This window comes from Bombus vancouverensis, chromosome 5, assembly GCF_051014615.1.
Source record: "Bombus vancouverensis nearcticus chromosome 5, iyBomVanc1_principal, whole genome shotgun sequence".
Lineage (NCBI taxonomy): Eukaryota > Metazoa > Arthropoda > Insecta > Hymenoptera > Apidae > Bombus > Bombus vancouverensis.
Window position 1 is genome coordinate 16655822 of NC_134915.1, and position 26492 is coordinate 16682313.

General features: G+C 39.2%; 3 protein-coding genes across 6 annotated transcripts in view; 1 reads left to right on the forward strand and 2 right to left on the reverse strand.

Moving 5' to 3' along the window:
* LOC117158441 (G-protein coupled receptor moody) overlaps positions 1 to 6953 on the reverse strand; it is a 24064-nt gene extending 17111 nt beyond the window's left edge. The window contains exon 1 of the mRNA XM_033337321.2: positions 5987 to 6953. The gene's annotated coding sequence lies outside the window, so the exon portion shown is untranslated. The remainder of the gene's footprint in view (positions 1 to 5986) is intronic.
* Positions 1 to 18842, forward strand: part of moody (G-protein coupled receptor moody) — a 27132-nt gene extending 8290 nt beyond the window's left edge. Inside the window, exons 1-9 of one of the 4 annotated variants that reach the window (XM_033337327.2) lie at positions 2426 to 2964; positions 12797 to 12935; positions 13083 to 13223; positions 13413 to 13583; positions 14443 to 14570; positions 14656 to 14809; positions 14966 to 15165; positions 16632 to 16901; positions 17808 to 18842. In XM_033337327.2, the coding sequence (XP_033193218.1) occupies positions 12820 to 12935; positions 13083 to 13223; positions 13413 to 13583; positions 14443 to 14570; positions 14656 to 14809; positions 14966 to 15165; positions 16632 to 16864 (1143 nt within the window). In that variant the 5' untranslated portion in view covers positions 2426 to 2964; positions 12797 to 12819 and the 3' untranslated portion in view covers positions 16865 to 16901; positions 17808 to 18842. Of the gene's footprint in view, positions 1 to 2425; positions 2965 to 11422; positions 11681 to 12796; positions 12936 to 13082; positions 13224 to 13412; positions 13584 to 14442; positions 14571 to 14655; positions 14810 to 14965; positions 15166 to 16631; positions 16902 to 17807 lie in introns of those variants that run through there. The other 3 variants (XM_033337325.2, XM_033337326.2, XM_076618365.1) reach the window with 3 other exon arrangements.
* LOC117158445 (ras-related protein Rab-32-like) lies at positions 18418 to 26492 on the reverse strand. The gene is made up of 6 exons (XM_033337330.2): positions 24770 to 26492; positions 23378 to 23410; positions 22498 to 22594; positions 21050 to 21106; positions 20474 to 20718; positions 18418 to 19617 (listed from the first exon to the last, which is right to left on the reverse strand). Exons 1-6 carry the CDS (start codon positions 24870 to 24872, stop codon positions 19493 to 19495), a joined length of 660 nt encoding a protein of 219 aa, XP_033193221.1. The 5' UTR covers positions 24873 to 26492; the 3' UTR covers positions 18418 to 19492.

Sequence of the window (26492 nt, forward strand, 5' to 3'; positions counted from 1 at the left end):
TTTTCCCCGATACGTTCGTAATTGACGATTTGTCGTCAGGTTTCCGGCTAACTTTCCTAGTTTACGCGGTTGAACAGAGGAAGTCGAGAAGAATTCGTACGAGAAACTGTGACACATAGATTATCGGTGAATCTGTGTACGAGAGATACGTAGCTGTTCGATAGACGTACAAATAAGTGTACAAGGTAACTGGCAGTGAGCATTTTTATGCAGAGTGGTTGGTAATTGGTGGTACAAGCGGAAAGGGGGTGATTGTACGCGAAAAAAGAAGTCGAAAATATAGAATAACAATTTTTCGTTCGAGGCTTTACTTTCGAGAAAATCGACTTTGAATTGCCTCGATGGAAAAATGAAAAAAAAAAAGAAATTGTATTCTATATTTTCGACTTCTTTTCTCGCGTAGAATCACCCCCTTTCCGTTAGTACCACCAGTTACCAACCACCCTGTATATTTGTGAAAACGGCCAATAACCATGATATATTTTGTATAAATAAAACGAATGAGAAAGCTTCCAGCTTATCTACTCGTCGTTTGTAGTTTAGAATTAATCGAGATTTAAAAGCAGCCATAAACGATCGTTATCGACTATATTAAACGTGGTTCTCGGTTAAAAAAAAAAAATTCATATAACGCAAAATCGCGGACACCGCTGATATCGTACGCTTTGCGATAAACGTCTGACAACTTTTTAACGCGTTTTTATATCGATTTCGCGTTTTATCGGTACGATGGCGCGATGGTTTGCTCGTTGAACGAACGTAACGCGTTCCTCGCAAAGAAGAAGAGAATGTCATCCGTGATTTCGTAAGCAATCGAATATTTTCGTGAGTCATCGCATACGCACGGAGAAACAACGAATCGTTCCAGAAATTAGAGAGTGGCGCTTTCGCGTTAAACGGGGAAATTTCTCGGAACGCGAGGTCCGCGGAAAACTATGATTCGAATCGATGAGATCGTTTGACGCGCTATCGTCGCTGAAGCGTCGACGGTTTGCCACTCACCGGCAGCGTTTCATATTGCCCCAGATTAAGCTTACGGTTACACCCCCGGCTCTAATAAAAACCGAGCGTTTGACGATTTATCGTCAAGGGACCGCTCGTTGTTCGGCCCCCTTTCTATAAAAACGTCGACCTAAATCGCTTTAACTTTACACCGTACGCGATATCGCGCGTACGCGCTAAACTCTAACAAATTCGAAGAATCGATACGCAGAGACGAGCACGCGAAAATCTTAATCAACGCCAATAGACGTTCGTGCGTGTGATTTATCGTACGCTCGCGTCGCTCACAAATTAACGTAGTCTCGTTGGTTCCTGGTACCCGGATGCGGGTTTCACGGAAACTCGTCGTCTGCGTTGATCGCCAGCCACCGTAAAGAATATCGTTGATCTTCACAATGCGAGTGATTGCCGCGGCGAGAAAACCAGCATCGCAACCAGCGATAGTCGTTCCTGAACGACCACGATTTTGACGGTTGACGCGCCACGACGGATATCTCGAGTCACCGTAATCGTGTACCTGTTTTCAGGTACTTTTCAGAACAGAAAAAAAAAATACATAAAGAAGCTCCGCTCCCCAGCGGCTTAAACCCAAAAATTGTATCATACAACGAAAAATGTAAAGCACCGACACATAATACAGCATGGCTACGTCGTATCGCCGCGTATCGGTACCTTTGCCTGACATACCACTGCAAAAATTCACCGTTTATTGTGAATATGTAGCTAGAACTGTATTCTTCGATAAACTCGATAAACTTTAAATCTGCCCTGTTAATAACGCGCACGTTAGCTTTGTAAAACGTTGCGCGCCGATACTTGGGCGAACGAGGAATAGGCGCTGGTTTCAAGCAACTTTGTCATTCCTCCGACGATCTAGCAACGTGATTCTATATAAATAGCACAGTAGTGGTAGTGTGTAAGTACAATTTCGATAGCCGACGCGAACAAATATTTTGAATTAGGGCGATCGTACGGCCGTTAACGTTTATCAAATTTTGCTACAAACTTTGGCGGAATACTTTGGCGAGCCAAGAACGGGCTTCGGTTTTACGAACTTTGCGTTTACGAAGCCGAATGTAAGAAAGATACGACTGCTCGTCCGTTTGAGAAAATATCGTAAAACCAAGTCCGTTTCCTGTGAGCTGTGAAGCTGAAATTAAATAAAAAGAATAACATATATATATGTATATATATATATATATATACTTTCGCCAGCCACTGTGCGTACTTGTTCGAACGAGAAACGAAATTGTCGTTGGACAATTAGCACAAAACGCGTGATAAACGTTTCCTAAAAGCATCTTCGAGCTTCGCTGGTTCGCTCGTGGTCGTATACATGTCAACAAGCAGCTTGCATTTACACTCGTCGTCGTTCGAGTCGCCTAAGTCCGTTCCCCCTCTGTTGACTCGCTTTGGGCCCGTATCTAGCGCGGTAAGCAGTCCATCGGCGGTGACGGTGACGAACAGGCCGATCGCACGTCGCTCCACGCCACCGTCTTTCTTCCGTCGTGACGATCGGTTTCCGTTCGTGTATCGCAGTCCGTGCAGACAGTGTTGTACGTTGTCGAAAGTCGCGAATTTTTATTTTTATCATTTTTCTCCGATTAATTCCATACATCAGTCGATCGTGGAAAGATTGAAAAAAAAAAAAAAAAAACGTATAGGAAAACGGAAAAGAAACAGTGTGTTCGATCTTGAACTGTCTCGAGCTATTCAGTGAGAGGCAAACTTGCTTGTCAAAAATACCAGCAAATTAAACGTCACATACAGTCGGAAATACGATATTTTATCAAATGCATGGTATCGTCGTTCGGTGAATTTTACGTTCAGTTTCATAGACATTGTTTCGCATTACGTGGACTGGCAACTTGCTAATCTGTCGAGGACAGTCGAAGGTTTTCCTCGTTCTACGGATGTCCTGTCGGTTACTGTGACGGATGACTCGTGAAAGGAACTAATGCGGTGAGTCAGAGACGGAATTTCGTACGCGGTTCCCACGAGCTTTATCCGATCGTTGCGTATTGCTGTTAAGAAAAATGCGAAAGTACGAAAGTCGAGTGGAATTTTCAAGTGACGTTGAAGTGCGTCGAGTGGACGCGACAAGACGATAGTTAGCGATGTTCTTGCCGATACAGAATGGCAATTGGTCCCGGAGACGACATGTGCGTCATTTTGAGGACCAATGCCAAGATCGAGGCAAAAAACCTGCCTATGGACCTCGTACGACGACGAATGGTTTTGAAACGAAAAAAGGACGATACAATGCGCGACACGCACGACGTTCGTGTATTTCTTTCTTCCTTTTTTTTTTCTTTTTCTCTTTTTCCCGTTGCGTCTTCTTTGTCACTGTCTCCCTAGCGAGACCTCGGCTGCAGACGTGCGGAGCACGTGGTGCGCTGTGGGCGGCTTTCGAATGTGTCACGGCTCCGATCGGTTTTCAACTCCGTTCATAAACGCGCGTAGTAAAGTATAATCAGTCGCAAAAGTCTACGGCACAGGATTTGCACGTGGAACGTAGTTGCAGATAAGAAATCTTTGGCTCTGCGAATTTTCTGTTTACCTTTGGGGAACCTTTTTGATAATTTTAAACGTTAGTTTTTAGTAAAACAACGCCAAGATATCTTGTTTCGTAGATAAGATTTCAAGAAACCCGATCATATTTTTCAACAATCTAAAAATGGATCTTAGAATATTAGAAAAATTGTAGCGCGTAGTAGAGTATAGTCAGTCGCAAAAGTCTACGGCACAGGATTTGCACGTGGAACATAGTTGCAGATAAGAAATCTTTGACTCTGCGAATTTTCTGTTTACCTTTGGGGAACCTTTTTGATAATTTTGAACGTTAGTTTTTAGTAAAACAACGCCAAGATATCTTGTTTCGTAGATAAGATTTCAAGAAACCCGATCATATTTTTCAACAATTTAAAAATCGATCTTGGAACATTAGGAAAATTTTAGAGCGTAGTAGAGTATAGTCAGTCGCAAAAGTCTACGGCACAGGATTTGCACGTGGAACATAGTTGCAGATAAGAAATCTTTGACTCTGCAAATTTTCTGTTTATCTTTGGGGAACCTTTTTGATAATTTTAAACGTTAGTTTTTAGTAAAACAACGCCAAGATGTCTTGTTTCGTAGATAAGATTTCGAGAAACCCGATCATATTTTTCAACAATTTAAAAATGGATCTTAGAATATTAGAAAAATTTTAGAGCGTAGTAGAGTATAGTCAGTCGCAAAAGTCTACGGCACAGGATTTGCACGTGGAACATAGTTGCAGATAAGAAATCTTTGGCTCTACGAACTTTCTGTTTACCTTTGGAGAACCTTTTTGATAATTTTAAACGTTAGTTTTCAGTAAAACAACGCCAAGATATCTTGTTTCGTAGATAAGATTTCAAGAAACCCGATCATATTTTTCAACAATTTAAAAATCGATCTTGAAACATTAGGAAAATTTTAGAGCGTAGTAGAGTATAGTCAGTCGCAAAAGTCTACGGCACAGGCCTTGCACGTGGAACATAGTTGCAGATAAAAAATCTTTGGCTCTACGAATTTTCTGTTTACCTTTGGGGAACCTTTTTGATAATTTTAAACGTTAGTTTTTAGTAAAACAACGCCAAGATGTCTTGTTTCGTAGATAAGATTTCAAGAAACCCGATCATATTTTTCAACAATTTAAAAATGGATCTTGGAATATTAGAAAAATTGTAGCGCGTAACGTTGACACAAGTTGAACGTTACTTCCGCGATACGATATATTAGTTGACATTATCCGGATGAAAAATATGCAAGATCAACCCTGCTGTTTTCTATGTTTCTGTACGATCCGAAATGGACGTTATATTTTCATAGACGTTATCAAAATACACGCAGTTTGTAAATTGGAAATATTTGCTTTCATCGTTCGATCTCTCGGTTTCTGTTCCTTTCGCGTATTCCGCCTTTTTCACGGGCGAATTAATTAACAAAAAGAAGAGAAGATATCCGATGCGATACGAGCATGAAGAACATATTAGGTTGTCCGAAAAGTTTCTTCCGTTCCATAAGGTGATAATAGACGAGCAACAATTTCTGTTTTATATTATTCCATTGAATTAGCTATGATCCATTTCCTTCTATTTCTATTATTACGTTCGATAATTCAATAAATCGGTGCATAATTCAATAAACTAATATAAAAGAAAAAACACTGTGCGTCTATTATTTTCTTATAAAACGAAAGAAACTCTAAGAAAACAAACTAATACGATAAATGAAGAATATAAAAATAAACAAGCAAAACAGCAGACAGATTTTTCCCAAAATTGAAACATTCTCCGATCGAGTATAATCTCGTAAAAGTAGTCTAGCCACCATCGTTACATTTTTCTTCGCTTTGCCGTTTCATTAACAAATCGTTATGATTCATCTCGCTGTACGTAGTTCGTCGTTTAATAAAACGCAACGACATTCTCGACTCATCCCCGACTTTTTCGAGTTTCTTCAACGTCCATCCATTTGCATAAGTCTGTTTTGCTCTTTTAAATCCATTAAATATTTATAGCGGCTGGAAGACGTATCGAGCCGGGGCGAACGCGTTTGCATCGTTCGTTTAGAAAGCATTGGCCGTTTGTAGCGCGTAATTATCGACGTGGATGCGAAAACTCGTAGTCTGCTTAACAACGCGATAGCGATTAATTAAAGGCAATCTAGAATTCTCGGAAACTAACGTGAATCCTCAATTGCGGCAGTCCGTCTGTCCCATTTTCCAACCCGCGCCTCGTTCTCCCGATCTCGATACATTAACCCTTTGCTCTTGTGCGTCATCGTCATCGGGCTTTGGCTGCTTCGTAGCGCGCCAACGAAATTTCACCGTAAGAAGAAAAACGAGTCACGGTGAAACCTTCCAAATCGTTCGTCGAAACGTTTCACGTTTGTAACAGAGGCAAGTGAAATACACGATCGTTCAAATTCTACATATTGTACATCGACGAGGCGCGTTTACCTGCGTAACGTGAATGGAAGTGATGGACTGCTGCGTTCTGGACGACAGCCAACGCTTTAGCTCCTCTTGCCACTATCGACGTGTCACGAAGTATTGGGTTGGCAACTAAGTGATTGCCAAGTCATTAGGCTAAGTGACCTAAGTCATTAGGTGGTAATGACAAAATCTGTAATTACTTGGTTGCCAACACGATATAAATCGTGTCGCGGTAAAATCGTGCAACTGCTATTAACAGGCCCAGGAGCGTCGCTCCTTTGACTTCTTCGGGCCCCTTTCTGTGACGACCGTCGCCTCCGCGTACAGTGGCTGCAGGAAGTTTTCCAACGCTTTTCTGACCACACCACGGAACATTATTTCTATTCTTTTTTATTTTTAATTTGCACTTTGCGATTTGTCCAGCTGGACGTTTGGTAAATTTGTCTAATTTTGTTACTAAATAATTATTAAATGGCACGTGGATGGCTACGCTCAGCGGGAAAGCGTCTTCCAGTTTGTCTGTTTCATTGGATTGGCAACTAAGTTACCACCTAACGACAAAATCCGCGATCATTTAATTGCTAACAGGATACCCAGAATCGTAGAAGACGATACATACATTTCGAATATTTTCTATGTTTCTTCGTACGTGGACTCGATGCAATTTTGAAGTTTCCTAAAAACGTATAAAAATCCGCAGTCTTCACGATATTTTCCAAACTTTCCTCTCGTTTCTTTCTACAAAGATAGCTTCTCTACGGTATACGCGACTATCTTCGTGAATTTAGAAGAAAATATAGAAATCGAGGAGAACGGAACACGAAAGAATGTTAGAAATTTTTAAAAAGTTTTTCGAAAGAAGAAGAAAAATGTTAAAAAGTGTGTTCCAAGAGATAGAGGTTCAAAGTCAAGGAACGGTAAACGCGATCGTGGCGAAGGAAACCAGAGAACGAAACAATGGCTGCGCGTTATTGTGACACTGATCGTATTCTTAGCGTTAATGCTGTTAAAGCACTAGTACAGTATGCAGATTGAAATTTACAGTCGCTCGTATTTCGACAGCAACATGTGAACGCTGTGCACACGTGCACTCGAGTTCAGGGAAAGCTCACCCACGCGAATAAAACCGGGTAAACATTGTTCCTAAAACAGTAAGTCGAAATTAAATTATTTATATCCGTCCGTAGTCTTCGTACGGTTTATCGTCATCGCTATAGTTCATTAGACGTTGCTATGGTTTGATACCTGTTTCTTAACCCCAAAGCTGACCATTAGATTCTCGTTTTCCATTAAATTACGGACATTTCGCAAGCTCGTTCAGCACCCGGACGAGCCAAGTTAATCACAACTTTAAAATTCAACCTAAAATTTGAAACGAATTTAAAAATGATACATCGAAATTTGAAAATATTTATCGACGATATTACGCAACGCGAACGTCGAAGTATTTGCGTACAGTCGATCGTTCGCCATGTTCTTGTGTATTCTTCGCTTTGTTCGATCCATCGAAATCTCGTTGTAATAAGAGCAGCCTAGTTCAAAGCTAATAGCGTTCTAACGAACGCATTAGTGGCATTCGAAAAATGATTCCAAAAAAGAATTCCATGCAATCTCTGTCGAACAAACTATACGAATTACCGAAAATTATGGTATGAAACCCATAGATGTTCAAGGAATCTGACAATTGTTGTCAACGTGTGCTCGAATAAATTGAAATTTTGGATCAGAAAAGTGATCGTTCCAACAGTTTTGGAAGTTTCTACCGCGTTATAGTAGTGAGACCATCGTCAAAACGCTAATTGTAGGTTAAAATCGCTGCGAAAATACTCGTGCAACTTCTATGAATTGATTGCAAACTTACTACGATAATCGCGACAGTCTCGTTACGACAACGTTGACGAAATGTAATTCCAACCTAACCCCAAACTGGAAGATGCTTTGCCGCTGAGTGTAGCCATCCACGTGTCACTTAATAATTATTTAGTAATAAAGTTAGACAGATTTACCAAACGTAAAAATAAAAAATAAAAAAGAATAGAAATAATGTTCCGTGGTGTGGTTGGGAAAGCGTTGGAAAACTTCCTGGAGCTACTGTACGCGGAGGTGACGGTCGTTACAGAAAGGGGTCCGAAGAAGTCAAAGGAGCGACGCTCGCCTGTATGCGGCCAAAGGGCCTGTTAATCGCAGTTGCACGATTTTACCGCGGCACGGTTTATATTGTGTTGGCAACCAAGTGATTACAGATTTTGTCATTACCATCTAATGTCACTCACTCGGTTGCCAACCCAATAGAACGTGTCGTTCAACTGCACCCTGTATATCCTGAAAAATGAATTTCATGAATTTCACGAATAATATAGATACAACGTTTATACTAGGTGTTTACGAGTATTCAAATAGCCAGCCTGTGTGTATCTAACGATAAGTGGTATCTTATTCACACCTACACTTTAGTCATTGCAAATCCAATGTGACCGTCGTTGTTGCCCATGAATGGAGGCAGTCATCGTCCTAGGTAAAAGTACATTGTCGATAAACAAGATAATCAGTCGATTTGCATGAGCGCAGTATGCGTGCCGATGGTCCGCGACTCGTCGGCCTCTTGACACCTCTAGATACTTTCACCGTGACTCAACTTGACTCATTCATTGCCATTCGCCGCGTGATTAACTCGGAAATCATTCGGTGACGTCAGTCGATCGCCAGTCGGATTCTATGGAAGACGAGGGACGTGTCGTCTTCTACGCGGTTTTGTCACGCGTCAAGGTGTACCACGCTGAAACACGAGAAATACCATCGACCGTCCGGTAGCCTGGGAACGCGACGACAACGCCAAGTTTCTCTACGCGCGGAATATCTAGCAGATGAGGCTGAGAAGAAGAGGCGATTTCCCCTTTCGACGTGACGCAACAACGCGTCAGTCAGCTTTACGCGCTCGCTTGTAACTAAGAAAGTATTCGAGAAGCGAGACAAATTTTTTCGAAAGATCAACCCCTAGATTGTACAGTCTTGCGAAGAATAAAATTCAACGATGAAATTCATACAACATCTTGAAACGTTGCAAATGAAAGTTGTCGTAGGACTTTTGTAATAAATAACTTTTTCAAAAAGTAAAATTTCGGTTTACTCGTTGACCGAATATATCTTTTATCAAATTTTATACTCTCGAGCTACTTTGAGTGGCGAGTGCGAGTATTGGCACGGGCTTGGATAATTTTTTGCTTTTCTATATCTTCGCACAGAGAGCGACGAGCGGAAAAATTGGCATTTGCGGTTTACCGCTTGCGTATCGCTCCGTACGATCGCGATTTTACACGGATTTCTACATTTCCAACCATCGTCGGTCAAATGTTTGTAAGAACGAATTTTGAAGAGCGTTCGCTCCCGCGAAAAAAGACTCTCGTTTTCCGATCTTCAGCGATCTGACACGCCACTCGAAAAGACACTTTCGAATAAAAAATGTTGCTGCCCGGATACAGTAGACTGTGGGCCGAAATCGATGTATTTAGTCGATCGTAACCAGCACAAAGAGATAACAAAAGGTTCAGTGTGGAGAGAGGAGATAGGACAACGAGACAACGACATCATCCGTCGGTTCCCATGTCTGCCATCAGTTTTGACGAGTTTTTTGTTACGGGGGACGCCTAGTACCGGGTGTCCGTTAATTTCCCTTAATTAATCTCAATCGAGGTTAATGCACCGCAGCTTGACCCTAGTTTACTAAATCCAACGTAGCTTGAACACATCGTATAGCTTATTTATCGATATCTCTGTCGTTTCCTTCAAAACTATTGTAATTCTGATTCTAATCCCAATTCTAATTCTAATTCTAAATTCCAATTCCAATCCTTCACATCGTATTCTTGCAACGATGAATTCCAGCAAGTAGATCACTCGTCTTTTGACAAGTCTATGACGAAGACTAATCGCGTACACCTGCGTGACATCATCGAGAACTTTACAAAAATTGTAGATTATCGTCGACGATATTTTTCTTCCGAAAAATATCTTTTTCTTTTTTTTTTTATAGAGCGTTCTTCGTCGGAAAAAATAAATTACAAATATATTGGACGATTGGTGGAACACTCATCCAGTTCGAGTTAAGTCATAGAACGAATCTTCGCAGTGAAACGCCACGCAGCACATCGAACATAACAGGATACGATAACAGCTACCTTACAGTGAATATAAATTATTATAAGTCGAACTACAGACCGCAAATGACAAACGAGGATAAATAGATAAGAAAGAATATATACCGAGAAAACGTGTACTGCGGTGAGACACAAACCTTTCATACGCCACTGACAATGTGTTAAAGATAAATATCGTATTGTAGAAATTCCTCGTCAATATGAATAATTCATAATTTCGATGCAATTTGGATGTAGCGTTCCTCCTTTAACGTTAATAATCGTTCGCAGAGGGAAGAATTAATTAGGATGACGCTGCTCGCAGTCGTCTTATATCGTCCTTCGTAAATCCTCCAGATGACCTACTTCCGTCGGATAAAGACAATCTTCCAGTCTGCCCATAAATAATAACACAGTCCTTCGGTCACGTTTTATCATCGACGTTCCTTCCATTTGTATCATACAGCTACCTAAACGATCGCAGATTATCCGTAACGATTAGCTCTAGAAACACCAGAGTTCCTTTATCCTAACGATCGTCGAAGAATAACTTACCATCGTTGGAAACAAAAAGGAAAAACATTTATCTTATCCTTGATCGTGCTATTGTCGTTGATTTTCTACGCTTCGATCTTACTCGCTTATTTCGACAAACGAAAATGCTTCTAATGTTTCGGAGAAAATGTTTCCTAGTAAAATTGGAATGAAAAGTACACATGTGCCGGTAATAGTATTCTTTCGTATTCCATCCAAACGCGAGATGCCGTTCGACACGAGAAAAATACGATCGGGTCGATAATTACCAAAAGAGCGCAGCGAGGTTAGCTAAATCGAGTCGTTTTTTAAATCAGAAAACATCGAAGAATTGAAATGAAATTGATTTGGCCAGCAATTAAATAAAATGAAGAATTGCTAGTCAAAGACGAATCGATTTCCGTTGGAGATTTAATGGTCGCGAATATGAGTACGATACGATTTATTTTTGACAGAACGAAGACTAAAATAGAGGAATTATCATCCAGACGATGAATCGACTAGTATTTCCCCAGTTAGCTTAAGAGTACGTAATTAGCGGATGAGTAGAAGCCATACTAAATTCAGAATAATACTCTGTATCGTATTATATTACATCATTGTAGCATCATCCACCGATAAGAAATATCAACATTTACATACGCGTAAATTTCGTATCTCTTGGCTTAATCAGTATTCGTTTGCGATTCAGCTTGATCGCATTGATATTCGTCGTTCCACTGTAACTTTCAGATTTCAAATTTATTGTTTAACAAAGTGTAAATATGTATATTTGTTTATTTGATATAATTATTATTCTATTATCTATATTCGTCATGTAGCGTATATTTCGAACTTTCTTGAAAGATTAAACTACGCGCGAGATAAATATTTCTCGTAACAAAATCTTGTTGTTCTTACGAGTTTCTTTTCCTTTTTTTTTTTTGTTCTCTACAAGATTTGCAGCGTTTAGGCGATCGATGGCGTGCAAATCACGACGACAGATTTATTTGGAACTTTCACGACGCCTAAAATTATTGATCGATCGAACAATTTCCAACGCTACAGTTGCGTAAGTAATTCCAGATCGAATCAAACTGTTTCATTGAATATGTTTCGATTCGGTTTAGATTGTTTCAAAGCAACGACCTAACTTCCTCTTTACGTCACGCATAATGCATCACTCTGCAAGTTTAGGTCGCGGTTTCCTCTTCGTGGGAATTCACGTCGCCCTGTGTTTATAACGCGTAAATTCACAGGCCTGTAAAATTCAATGAACAGATGTATTCCCTCACAAATGTCTCTTATCTTTTCACTATTGTTATCATTCTCGATACGTTTCGTGACACCATAACTTCCGAGTTCCATTGACTAACTTTACGATTTTTCTGAGATACGATTGTACGAGAGGAAACGCAGTCTCGAATATTTATAATTCACGATATAATTATTTACGAATGTATCAACTAATTACACGTAGACTAGAGCTAATTGTAAATCATTTATAATTAGTCTCGTCTACGTCAAGATCGCGGACCAGCGGAATAAATAAGAGAGACAAGTCGAACGTAATTGCGTTAAAAATCAGTAGAACGTTAGCGAACTAACGAAAGGAATAATAGATCGAATGAAATATATCTCGAATGTTACATAACTGAAAAATGACCGAAACAAGACCTTGTCGCATGTCGACATTTATTACTCACGTCGATCTGATATTAATGTTGCTGAATCGTTCTAATAATATTGTTACCTCGATACTTGTTACAAGCAGCGATATTAAACGCAGAGGAGTATTCGTTTCGCGTTGTTGATCTCGTATCAACCAGTTAGCTGTTTCTGACGAGTATTCTCGTCACGAAGGAGTGCGAATATTTTGTGTCACGACGAGCCCTGTCGGTAATAAAATTAAAAGATAAAACAGTCATCTCGTTTACAACTCAATTCCATATTCTAGCAACCACGCATACTCCGTGCTTGACGAGTATACTCGTCATCGCCTACTTTTCGCCACGCATTTTAGGTACACGCTTTTCAAAGAGATCGCAACAGCTAACTGACTAATATTAGTCTCCACTATCGTTTATCACAGAATATTATATCTACGTGGAATTATTTAAAATTAGAAGACTTAGTATTAATTAGAAAACTTAAGAAGTCTTATTTTATTTACCGCTGTTCCTTTCAGGCCTCGGAGGTGGTCAGAATCGAATGAACCGCAGGAAACCAGACGAAATTCCTTTCAAAATGGATAACTTGGCCACATGGTTATTGCGCGCTTCGGAGAATAACACGGAAAGTGCGATAATTGACGGCGAAGTATCGAGGTAATTGCAAATGTTATCGATACTCGTAAAAGTAGAAATCAACATTTCTTGAACATACGAAAAATTGATCGATAAAAGGATCCTAATCAAGAAGAACGCTCTACTTGGAAATAGGGAATTTTTAAATTATATCGTTTTTACGTACAGATTCCCTAAACCGCTGCAGACGTTCGCAGCTGTGGTCGCGATACTGATTATGATCACTGGACTCGCTGGAAATTTATTGACGATCATTGCCCTGTGCAAGTATCCCAAAGTTCGCAACGTAGCTGCAGCCTTCATTATAAGGTATACAAACATACAGAACTAGATTTTGAAAGTCGTAATTAAATCGTAATTAGATCATGATTAAGATACAAATATCGTTTCGCCATTTACGAACAAAGTCAAGATTCGAAAAGGAAATGTCTGATCGAAAAACTCGTTGCTATTTTTTTGCTATAAAATCAACACGTCGAATGTCATTGATTGTTCTAGCCTCTGCGTGGCAGACTTCGTATTCTGCCTTCTTGTACTTCCGTTCGATTCCATCAGATTCATCGATGCAAGTTGGGTAAATATACGGTTTCTCTGCGTTCTCGTGCCTTTCTTGAGGTATGGAAACGTTGGCGTGAGTCTCCTCTCCGTTGCAGCTATTACTATCAACAGGTATGTATTATGTACTTTAGCCGATGGTTCAGCTGAAAGATAAGCCAAACCACGCTACGTTGCGCTAAGCTTACAAATATTTGCCGCGATACATACGGAAGTATTCGTACGCTTACCGTAGAACATTTTTATTAGTAGCCATACTGCGCGTATTATACAAGGCAGCCTGAAATGAAAATTTCATTAGTACAGCGAGGAGACACGGGTGTCACGATTCTAGTGGCAAAATTTCAACTCAAAATATATATATAGAAGATACAGTGGCACAGGAAAGTTTCTGGTCAAAGAAGTTTCTCGCTTTAAATTCCAGAAGCGATATTTTAAGGACCTTTAAAGAATATTACACGACTGCATATTTTTTTATTTTTTTTTTATTTAGTTTTTACATTCACAATTTGTTCGATTTGGACATTTGGTAGAATTTTTTGGCTGTTTGATTATCATATGAGTGGCTAACCCCAGCGGGGTATCATCTTCGTGTTTGTTAGGTTATATCCTTTGTGTCACGACTGCATACAACAGAGTTTTTATGTATCGTACAATCTTCTTTTACGTGTCTCACTCGCATTTAAAATTCTTTTGGCCATCGAATATACAGCGAAAAAATGATCTAGTTAGACATTTTTGCACAGTGATTGTATAGATAAAAAATATCGTATAAATTCTACGACATAGTACAACATAGCGTGATCTAGTATAACATGGCAAAGCTTGCAGCCTGATTTTCCGGTGAATCTCCGGCTTTACTTTCACTCGGCAAAGAATTTGTAACGGAGAACCTCTTCGTGAAAAAATTTATCTCGCAAGATCAATTACGATATTATTATAATTAGTAATTACGATATTACGATAATTTTAGATACATCATGATTGCCCACCACGGATTGTACAGCAAAGTTTACAAGAAATATTGGATCGCTTTTATGATCGTATTCTGTTGGTTGTTCTCCTATGGGATGCAGGTGCCCACCCTCTTAGGAATTTGGGGTAAGACATAAAATGCATCGCGGTTCACGCCAACTTGAAAAGCAGCAGAATTTTATTTTCTGTTATTCGCTCTTTTACGTTTCAGGTAGAATCGACTACGATCCGAATTTAGAAACTTGCTCCATCGTAAAGGACAGCAAAGGCTACTCATCGAAAACCTTTCTTTTCGTGGTGGGTTTCGTCATACCCTGCGTAATAATCGTTGGATGTTACACTAAGATATTCTGGGTCGTACACAGGTGAACAACTTATTTGCTTCTGTATTTATAAATTAAGAGAGTATTTTCAAAAATATCCCATACGTTCTCGATGCTTCGATTCGCATCGCAAATGCTCGAGATATATTTCACGAAATATATAGAGATGTACTTTGAAATATCTCTCCTGGTTCGTAGATCCGAAACAAGAATGCGAAAGCACGCGTCTCCGACGATAAAATCGCCGCATACACCCGGCAGGGATACCAGAGAGATCAAACAGAGGCGTAGCGAATGGCGAATCACAAAAATGGTACTAGCCATTTTCCTCAGTTTCGTCGCCTGTTACCTTCCAATTACCATCGTTAAAGTCTCCGACGCCGAAGTTAGATATCCAGGTAATACATCTCATGAATCTACCTATTTACCATCAATACATTAACGTACCAACGACTGTGCATTAATATAAAACCTTTAGACCAGCGTAGAGCCATTAGTAAAATTGTTCTACCTTTACGATATGAAAAATAATAAAATCAATAGCCGTCGTTCCTTAAACTTGGTCAACTGTATGGTGTCCTCTCACTCTATCGAACACGTGCCTTTATCACGACAATCAAGCAGACTTATTCTTCGATTGCCTGCTACGACGCAAGGAATTTCTCATTCTGTATGGTTTCAACAAATATCTGAATATTTTATTAAAAATCAACGAGCCTATTTAAAGATACTTCTGGCAACGTTTCTCAGCTTGGAAACAATTTGCCCGATGGAGAGGTACTAAGCAAAATTTATTGTTTCGTCAAGTTGTTTCAAAATCGGAACAAACATCGGATATTATATTTCTTGACGCGGTCGCTAGGAAAACGCGTCAGCGAGAGGCGCAAATTCTCGTTACGATTCGGTTAATCGACGCCGCGAAATAGTCGTTCACCTGTTTCGGTTAAGATAACAGAGGTGGTTCAATGAATGTAACACTGTATAGTAAGTTATATATCACCGTTTATTCTAACAACTTGTAAAGAAGACAGTTACGCTGGTGCGTATGTATAAGATGAGTGAGTGACTGATCTACGGGTGTATTCCCGGTCAAAGGATGTTGACTGTACGAAGGATGGAAAATCAGTGATGTTCGGAGACGATGCTGTGGCGGAGGAAAGCTAAGGATGGGTGTGTCTAGCGCACGGGACCATCGGATTTGTTGGTGACGATTTTGGCTAAGAGAGTGAGGGAAATAGGCTTCGTTGTTAATTGGTTAAACGAAGGTTGGTGGACTAGGAAGGGTCTTAGCCGTCCTCGATAGAAAGTAGGAGGTATATTTAGTAGGAGGAAAGTTGCATCGTACGTTAGAAAAACTAACTTTCCCTTGTCAAGCCGCAGTAGACAATGGTCTTTAGAAATGATTCGGAAAACAGATGTTTGTTCGGTTTGAAGGACCTCGACTAGGAATTCCTGAGATTCATGGAGGGTACTTGAGACTATTGAGGGTACGCAGTAAGTATCCGAAGACATCTGGTGTCGGTGTGTGGCCTGGTCTAGGTAGAGTGTTACGCGACGTAACATTTCTTTTACATTATTTTATTGAATTATACACGATCCATTTTGTCCTATTAAGATAAAGAGCGCAACGTTTGTACAAAGATGCAAAATTGTTGCAAAGGACACCTCTGGAACAACCAAAGGCAATATTTTGGGATTAGTCCGAGGTATAAGCTCTATACGTCGTACAAACTGTCTGCAGTTCGTGGATTGTTTCGAGCTTATTACAAGACGATTTAATTACAACGATCTCGAATTTGTTTTTTTTTCACCTGGCAACAACAACAACAAAGCATCGTATGTTACGTGCTGTTTCTTGTCACAGAATTTCACATTTTGGGCTACCTGCTCCTCTACTTTGCCTCCTGCGTGAACCCGATCATTTACGTGATCATGAACAAGCAATACAGACAAGCGTACGCTGGCGTGATAGGATGTTCGCGGATAAGGGCGAGTCTGTCACCCTATGGGAGCAGCGCACCTGGTCATCATCAACAGCAGGACTACGGCCAAGGTAACTTCGAGCACCGTCGCGTGGTAACGCTCACCAAGCTCTGACCGAACGCGAGCTAAGCGACCACACTTCGCTCACTTCGTAAGTCAAGGGCACAAATTCGCTGCTTTCTAAGATCGCAATTGGTCACGCGTGCATGCACACGTCTTTCATTTTTCATCTCGTATTTTCTCATCTTTGTCATCGCATCTTCGTCTCGTATGAATATAAAAATATTAACAGGAGAAAAAATGTCGCTATATACTGATAACTGGTTGTTAACTGATAGATACTGTTAGATACTGTTCTCGCGATCGCGTCTGTTTATTTATACTGGTCGGGGAAAGTCGGAAAATTTGAATTCGTCTTCATTCGACGGTTGCACGTAGCGTCGACATTGTTCTGTCCGGAGTTCATTTGTCATTACGTTTCATGCGTCAAGGCTGTGTCAATGTCCCAAGGCAAAACAACAACACGAGTCGGTCTCGATTCGCGTCGTCCTTTGACTCCTGCGCCGCTACAAATCCTAATATCATCTTTATATCTTGCGATGTCCTGTTATTTTGGAAAATATCAACTAACAGCTTGTATAAGTAGACTTGTATAAGTAACGTACGTAAAACTACGATATAATTTCACAGTAATCGCTAGATGAAGTATGGAAATGTGGAAGATCAACAGCTGTCTCGAATTTACGTAGAATTAAAAGATTTTGCACGCGCCATCTAGCACTAGCCTCTCGTTTGTTTTCTCGCCAATTAATTCCGTAGATTCAGCAAATATCTTAGTAGCTTGTTAACATTTCTGTCCTAAACCTAACCTCTTCGAGTCACAGCAGAGTAGAAACTACAGCGAACTAACGACACTCGCGATTCATTTTCCCTCTGATCTTCATTAACAGCTTTCTGCTTGCCGCTAGACGACACAATATCGTTTGTCGAAGCACGCGTTCGAAAGAGAACCAGCATTACGAATTGATCCGCATTCGTACCATGTTTCTTTTTTCAGATTATTCGAAGGACTTCAGTAAGACGATGGTGTCGACGGTCTCCATTGCTATGAATCCAGTGAGAAACTCGCGTTTCGAGGAATAAGCTTGGTTCTGAGGACAAAATGTCAGTATTCCGAGTGTTTTGTAACAGGAATTTTTATTATCCATTTCGATGGCAGATCGAAGAGCATGGAAACGATATAGAAGATTCATGGAAACACATACAGTAGGAACTCGATTAACTTGCTGATCAAAAACAACGAGAAAGTATACTCAGTGCGTAACATAAGTCTGAATTTAAAAAACAAAGATAAATATTTCGAGCAGATCTTATAGAGACTAGTCGAATGATCGAATGGTAGCTCGTTTTTATCGAAGAACAAAGCTACGAGTCGAAAGCAAAGTCGAACATTGCACACGTTTGTACGATATTGTAATTGCGATCTTTGTCCATGACTAAAATGAATTTCGCGTCTGAAATGCTATGAAACACTTGTATCTACTACGATTAAGTATATAAGTAAACTATAGAGGAAGAAGGAAGAAAGAAAATGGTCGTTGAGAGAGAAGAGAATGTAAATAGAGATCTGCGAACGGTATACGTAATTATTCAGAGGTCTAAGAGAATAGAGGAAAACTAAAGACACACAGCAGAGCTGTTGTTAGATTTATTTAGATTAGATAATAGCAAAACGTGGCCAATGTCGTATAATAAATGATACGTTATTTGTCGACCGACAAATTGCATATTGTAAAACTTGGCAAAGGAATACCAAGTATATTTAATTTTGTAGCACACTGGAACGAGTGTTGAATATTTACCAAAGGTAACACGTGAATATGTTTGTACATAGAAGTTACGTGTTAATTCTTGTTACCACAATGTAAAAATACAATAAGAATGTAATAGCGAATTTTAAAGACATTTCGTAACTCGCGATGTTACGAATTCGCTTCATATTTATTTATAATATTTCCCTTGGTTGATTTACGAACGCAAATAATGTTAAAGAGTTATCAAAGTACAAATCAAATAAATCTATCGATTTAAACGATTCCTCGTTGTTTTTACCCATTGACGTGTGATCTCGTACATAGAAACGCTTAAATAAAACTGTTTGTTTCAGATTTTTATAAAATACGCGATTATTATCTAACAACAGATGTAACGATAAATACGAAGAAATATAAAAAGTTGAGCCGTATAAAATTATCCGCTCGATAGTTATGTTAAACGAAACGAAGATCCTACTGCCTTAAACATTTATTGTGCATTCTAAAATAAATATTCGTAATTTCTCTCCGCAATTTACGAACGTTCGCATCGTTGTACATAAGACTATTATCCGCCATGTAAACAATGCAAATGAGATTATTATCCGACATGTAAAAAATGCAAATAAGACTATTATCCGACGTGTAAAAAATTGGTAATCTCTCGAGGATTATTCACTTGTTAGTTATTAGCCGAGATAAAAACTCTGTCGCCCTAGAAATTCATCGTGCGTGTATTTTCAAACAAATATGTTTAATTTCGCTGTAGCATATTAAAACTTTCGGATTGTTAGGCGCATCTGTAACATGTCAACGTCCATTGACGTGCTCCTACAGATTACGATTAATCGTTATAAACATATTAAAGTATACGCATCACGGATAAATTAAAATCGTATAGATAAACACGCGAACTATAATCGCGCGATTATAATTTGCAACATTCGCTCCTTTGTCGAATGCCAGATTTATCTCGTAATCGCACGGAATCACGAATATCAACGTCGATTCTGGTCTTCAGCACGTTTTCCACGAGATAACGCATCGCCACATCTGAAACACAGATACGAAATTAGGCTAGTAAAATATTGGTATTATCATCAAACGAGAATTTCCTCTTACCAAATTTCCTCTACCTATGCTTTAGCAATTTATATCACGACGAGTAACATGGCAATTGTTAAATAGTAATTGTTAAGCAGTACAATTTATTTTTAGCCTGCTTGCCACGACAGGAATTCCGTTTACAATTGTTCTCCCTATTCGCCTCGCCACTCTCGCTTGAACATCCCACGAACACCCACACACATCCATTCGCTCGCTCGCATCGCCTAATTTTACCATTATTTTACTACCACGTATCTACCGTCTACCATCTGACTCTCAACTATTACACGTGTCCATCGTCCGTTGCATCTTCGCAATCATCAATCTTACAAATCATCGATCTTTACCTAACCTACTCGTCTAGATTCTAACCTCTCTTTTCCAATTCCCTCAGCCAGTCTTTTCCTCCCTCGTTCCCTGTCTCTGCCACACTGATTCACCTTTCTAATTGCCTTTATAATTTGCTTCAATCGTACAGCAACGAAGCAACGAGCAATTGCCGATTTATTTAATGATCGCCCGATACGAAACCGCGAAAGCGTTGCGTATTCGTTTAATTATGAAACCGCGGTTGTTCACGTGGTTTCCTATTTCCGTAAAATACAAAAGTGAAATAAAGTAAGCGGAAATGGAATTGACCGAGTGTCTGTGGAACGAAACAGAGGTTTATTCTCGTCTACCAATTAACGAGCATACTTCGTGTATCAGAAGATGCTTCGGGTATCTTTGAACGTCTCGCGAGATCTTGCACTTTCAAATGTTTCACGAATAAATAGAAATTCAGAATTCGTCGCATACTTACCGATATTCGTATTTTCTTTGGCAGACGTTACATACCAGGCACCAATGTTGTTCTCTTTGCAGAACCTGGCAATTTGTTCGATGGGTACCGACGGACAAGAAATATCACATTTGTTCGCCAATAGGACGACTGGTATCTCCGAACCATCTGGGAGCGTGACCTTTTCTCGCAGATCGCACAACCATTTTTTGATCGACTGAAACGTGGCTATCCGCGAAATATCGAACACCAAAGCTGCAGCTACTCTGAAAATTAAACGCAAAATTATCATAGTATTATCGTAGGATTTTATCGGTCTAAAAATAGCCCGTATAGTCTAATCGGATCAAATCAATTAAAAATAAATCATCAAATGCTGCGACAAAATTTAATTCAATTTTTCTCTTCTTCCGATAGAACTAGACGTTGTTATGGTTTATGGTTTTTTTAAAATAATTTTATCCGTGTGACTTTATCGCACGGATTTATAGCTATAAACATAGTATGAAAAGAAATTATCGTTGCACTTCCGAAGAATAATTTTGTTAGCGAATTACGCGTTGCTTGTAATTTCCAATAATTAGAGTAATTACTTACGCGTATTTGTAATAAATTCTGGTCATGTATCCGAACCTTTCGTGGCCAGCGACATCCCTAGAAATAGAAATCAACTATGATAAGAATATGTTTTCCGTATCGAGATAGTAATTATATTTATCTGTAGAATTTCATCTCTCTCGATTACTCGGTCGGAAAGCTCGTTTTTAAATACCGATCTTTCGAAATTCGTCGTATTTCTTTCCCTCGATTTTCTTCCGATTAACAAACGATCTGAAAACTATGGTAAAAGTATTATATCACGACGTTGTATTTTTACAAGTTACTAATTAACGATAAATATACGTAAAATTGGTCTCGACTTGTAGTACGACGTATCTTCTTTGCAAAATTATTAAAAAATATATAGCAATTTATGTTAGTAATAATTAATAGAAAACTAATTTCCTTTGTCGGACGAGAAAAGAATTGAATCGTAAAAGGACTAATTCTGATACTCGATGATTTAACTTCGATTAATTTAAATTCGAAACGTCGAATATACAGGGTGGTTGGTAACTGGTGGTACAAGCGGAAATTTTTTTTTTTAATTTTTCCATCGAGACAACGATCTACAGTGAGATCCGTTATAACGAGACGCGATAAAGTGCACGCGTACCGACCGAAAATTCAAAGTCGATTTTCTCGAAAACGAAGCCTCGAACGAAAAATTTGTATTCTATATTTTCGACTTCTTTTTTCACCCCCTTTCCGCTTATACCACCAGTTACCAACCACCCTGTATGTTTCTCGTGTGTTTTCATGCTATATGGTTTCGACGATTCCACCGAATTAACATCTTCTTTGCAAAATTATTAAAAAATATATAGCAATTTATATTAGTAATAATTAATAGAAAACTAATTTTCTTTCTCGAACGAGGAAAAAATCGAATCGTGAAAGGACTAATTCTGATACTCGGTGATTTAACTTTGATCAACGAATATATGTTTCTCGTGTGTTTTATGCTATATGGTTTCGATGATTTTACCCAATTAACATCTTCTTTGCAAAATTATTAAAAAATATATAGCAATTTATATTAGTAATAATTAATAAAAAACTAATTTTCTTTCTCAAACGAGGAAAAGATCGAATCGTGAAAGGACTAATTCTGATACTCGGTGATTTAACTTCGATCAACGAATATATGTTTCTCGTGTGTTTTATGCTATATAGTTTCGACGATTCCACCGAATTAACATCTTCTTTGCAAAATTATTAAAAAATATATAGCAATTTATATTAGTAATAATTAATAAAAAACTAATTTTCTTTCTCGAACGAGGAAAAGATCGAATCGTGAAAGGACTAATTCTGATACTCGATGATTTAACTTCGATCAACGAATATATGTTTCTAGTGTGTTTTATGCTACACGGTTTCGACGATTCTATCGAATTAACACGCGGAATAACCAGCAGGCAAACAAACTGATAAAGCAATACCATAATTGTAAGTTAATTTTAGTAAATCGGTCCCAGTCGACTGCCTTTATTGCGAAATCAGCGCCTATGGTAATCTTATAATTGGACGTAAACCTTCCTGAAAAAAGAGAAACATCGATCAATCATTGAAGAATACTGACGTACAAATCTACGTATTAAGGCGAAGCAGAGGAAATCGAAGATATTTCATAATAACGAGCAACGTTATTCTCGATCGTTAATAACCAACTAATTACTTATAACGAAGCTTATGCACAATTCACAATATTATCGGTTAAAGAGGAACACGTTTCTTTCTTGTTAAAAATAACGAATACTTCAATGAGAACGTTATTTACGCTTATTTACAGAGATACGAGAGAATAATGAGAAGATAACGAACATCATCGTTAACCTTCACACGTTACGGAGCATATCCCATTGTTCTTTTATATTTCTTCTGCAATTAATTCGAAGAAGAATCAAAGAAGCACGAGAAGAAGAGCCGGGGAATGTGGAAGCTTAACTGGCGCGAATTAAGAACACGAAAAATAACTTTGATACACATAGACTTTGATAATTAGATTTTCACTTGTATAATTTTACATCAAATTCACCGAATATACAAAGATCGTTTGGTAAATTTTAAAACAATTTTAATAAATTTTGTAATTATCGCTATCCTACGATTTCATTTTCAGACGTTCGTGGACCGAACAAATTCGTAGTTTCTTTAAATCGAAATTTCTGTAAAGCGAACTCCTTGAACCCACAATGTGCATTTGACTCGTTTTTAAAGAAAGTTTCCTTTAATTTGAGAAAAGAGAAAATCGCAAGTCGCACACAATTTTCTCTGTAATCGGATTTTACGCGATAATGTATGTACTAATATTCATATTACCCTCTGTGTATCTTCTAACCAATGCCGTCTTTCCTGAAAAACAATAATAAATTTTGAAGTAAAAAATAAGGATCATCGAAGGAATAAAAGTAAATTCTAGGAAAATTACAATTTGAGAATTTTTATAAAATTAGAATATTCTTAGAGGTTGTGTACGATATGTCAGAGAAAGTAGGTCTCAGATAAATTTATCACGCGTATTTATACTTAAAGTTCAAGTTGAGTTCAAGTTGAATTCAAGTCGTATTCAAGTCGTATTCAAGTCGTATTCAACTTGAGGTTTACGTTAAGTTTCCTTTTGCTTTCAATTCTAATCTAGCGAGATTACAAGAGTACAGGTTTCCAAGGAACAACAATGATATAAAATTCCAACATTTTCAAACATTTTTAATTTCAAACTTCCACCGTAAAATCTCGCGTTACTGTTTTTTCAGCAGCAATCGTGTACGTTGCATTTTGCGCCGACGTTTCCTAGACATCGCAGTTCTGACAGACCCGAAGAAATAGTTTGCAACGTCTACGAAACACTGGCGTTTAACATCAAATGTATTAAAACGCCTCGATACATTTCGTACTGATCGCACAAAAGTATCTCTTTTTTTTTTTTTTTTTTCATTAATATCAAACATTTTTCCCAGTAGTAACAATTTTCTGCGCATTTCTCTAGATCGCATTATAAAGCACTTTCAAATTACATGTCGGAATATACACGTGAGAATTTTATATAAAACGAACGTATGTCTGCGTAATCCGCTGTTAAGCAGAAAATAGAAATGCGGAGGAGACGAAGTACTTTTACGTTGACGCGTTTCGCTCGTTTCGAAACAACGTTCTAGTCAAAGTGTCTGCTGATCGAGAACGATACACATCCGTTACTGCCGCATATGCTCGCTATCGTTGCTCGCATAAACAATAAATCGTTGGTCAGAATTGTAAATCCGGCTTAACAGATAGCAACATTATTCCAGAAATACTTTCGGCTGTCTCGACGAGCAGAAAGAACGAAGCACGCGAGAAGTAATTCTTATCGATAATTTCTTACCTACTCTCGCCATTATCCACTCGCTTTTCTCGTTAATCGGATTATGCGAGTTACGCCGCGCTCGAAACACCGAACGTCATGGACACGAACACGGGACGGTGGATCGTTTGAATTTACGTACAAAATTGTATCAGTTGCAAAGCGAGCACCATCGTACGTACCACGACGACTGAATAACCAAATTTCCACGACGCGAGAACCTACGAAACGGAGGGTCGACCGTCTCCGTCAAAATGCGCGTATTATCGCGACAAGTTGGAACAAAACTACGATAAAACTACGACGATACTAACGGGTGGATAACGACGGCAGATTTTTCAAAAAGGAATTTTAAAACGTGTTCGACGTACCGACACCATAGTCACCGATTACGAGGAACTTGAAGAGCAGCTCTTTGTGGGCGAAATTGGACAGCAGAATGTCCGAGTCTCTCCTCGACTTCCGTGTGCTCATCTCCTCTTCACGGTTGTGTATCTCGTTGCAGATCGACGAAAACACGACTGATGGTCCCACCGGCGATTGTATTTAGCTTGGCTGGTAAACTGACAAACGAAAGAAAGCGAGAAGCTCGATCTCGGTGGCTCAAGGGGTCGACACACGACGTCTCTTGCCTCCCGATTTATAATCTATCGTGTTCGACCACGCTATCGCCTTTTCCTGTGCTCGTAAACACTCGGTTTCCCTTCGTTTCCAACGCTCGGACCTTGTTACGTCCGGTGACTCCTTACGTAAACTAAAATCCATCCCTCGATCGACGCGTTCCTTACGATTATTGTCCTACCAGATAAAAACTGGCAAGGTCGAATTTTTCCCATATTCAACGGTCATTTCCATTCGCAAGCGACCAATACCTAGCAGTAGTTTTCCTCTGCGATAGCATCGTTGCCGAACTTCACCGATTTGTCATCCTTAGAACAGTCAACATCTCTTGACTAATTTTCCATACGTTGGCCGGCCAATGTCTTGACTGCTTTGTCAGCCCTGGATCAGTCATCTATTTAACTCAAGCAATCTTTCTTACTTACTTAATATTCTTGTTACTCTTTGTTACTTAAGTAACTTTTAAGTAAACACAACTATCTATGTTTACAAAGTTGTTGGAACAATGTGTATATTGTAACCTGTTGCTTCAGTGTTATAATCGGTTCAATCACCTCGATTATCCTAAACAATATAGGGGACCGATCATTTCGTCGCATCGATTATCTAATCGTAACGGGAACTTACGACTCCCGTTGGCGCGCTTCCTCGCCACCGCGTCTCTTCGTCAACAGACCTCTTCTCTTACAAAATGTCCATATAATAATAAGCTTCTTATTTCGATAATAATACACAGGTGTCTACAGGAGGTGATACAACAGGTGTCTTCGGTAATTGCTACAACATCGTATTTCGTATTCGTTTAGCTTCCTTCTTTCCTCGACAAGAATGCGAGAGAATAAATGGCGAGTAAAAAGGTTCGTACAGCTGATCTTCGTATGTGGCACAACAAAGTGGCTGGCGCAACTCTAAATCGAAATATCGCCTCTTAGTAAGAAACGCGAAGGTGCGAAGAACGAAAATTGAGAAACAAGGTTTATCGCGCTTTCCTTACGCGATCTTCGTGCGAAGTTCCATCGTTGTCGAACAAATTACAACTTCGAGTTTTCGTCGATCGTCGCGTGAAAAATTTTGGGACACGTTACTAGCGAAAGTTACGACAGTAACCGCACAGTTGTCGCCGGACGAGCTGCCCACGCCGATTTTATCGAGTCGCTTCGGAACAGCGTCGATTCCGCGCTGCCACGGATAAGTCGACTCATTTATATTTAAACTACATATAATACTGCGACGTTAACGTCGCTTCGATGTCATCCATGGTCCGTATCGCTAAGCGGTTGATAACGTTTAATCTGCTTCTGGTGCGCAAGTGCGCTTGCAGATACGTACTCGAAGAAGATCGCGATATCGGCGTTTTCTCGCACGTATCTTCGTTGTATTTTCGTCGATATATTTTTCAAACAGGCTATCGTTTCGTTACTTGACAAATCGCGCTGTTAATTCAGAGAAACTCTATCTATTTTCAGATTCATA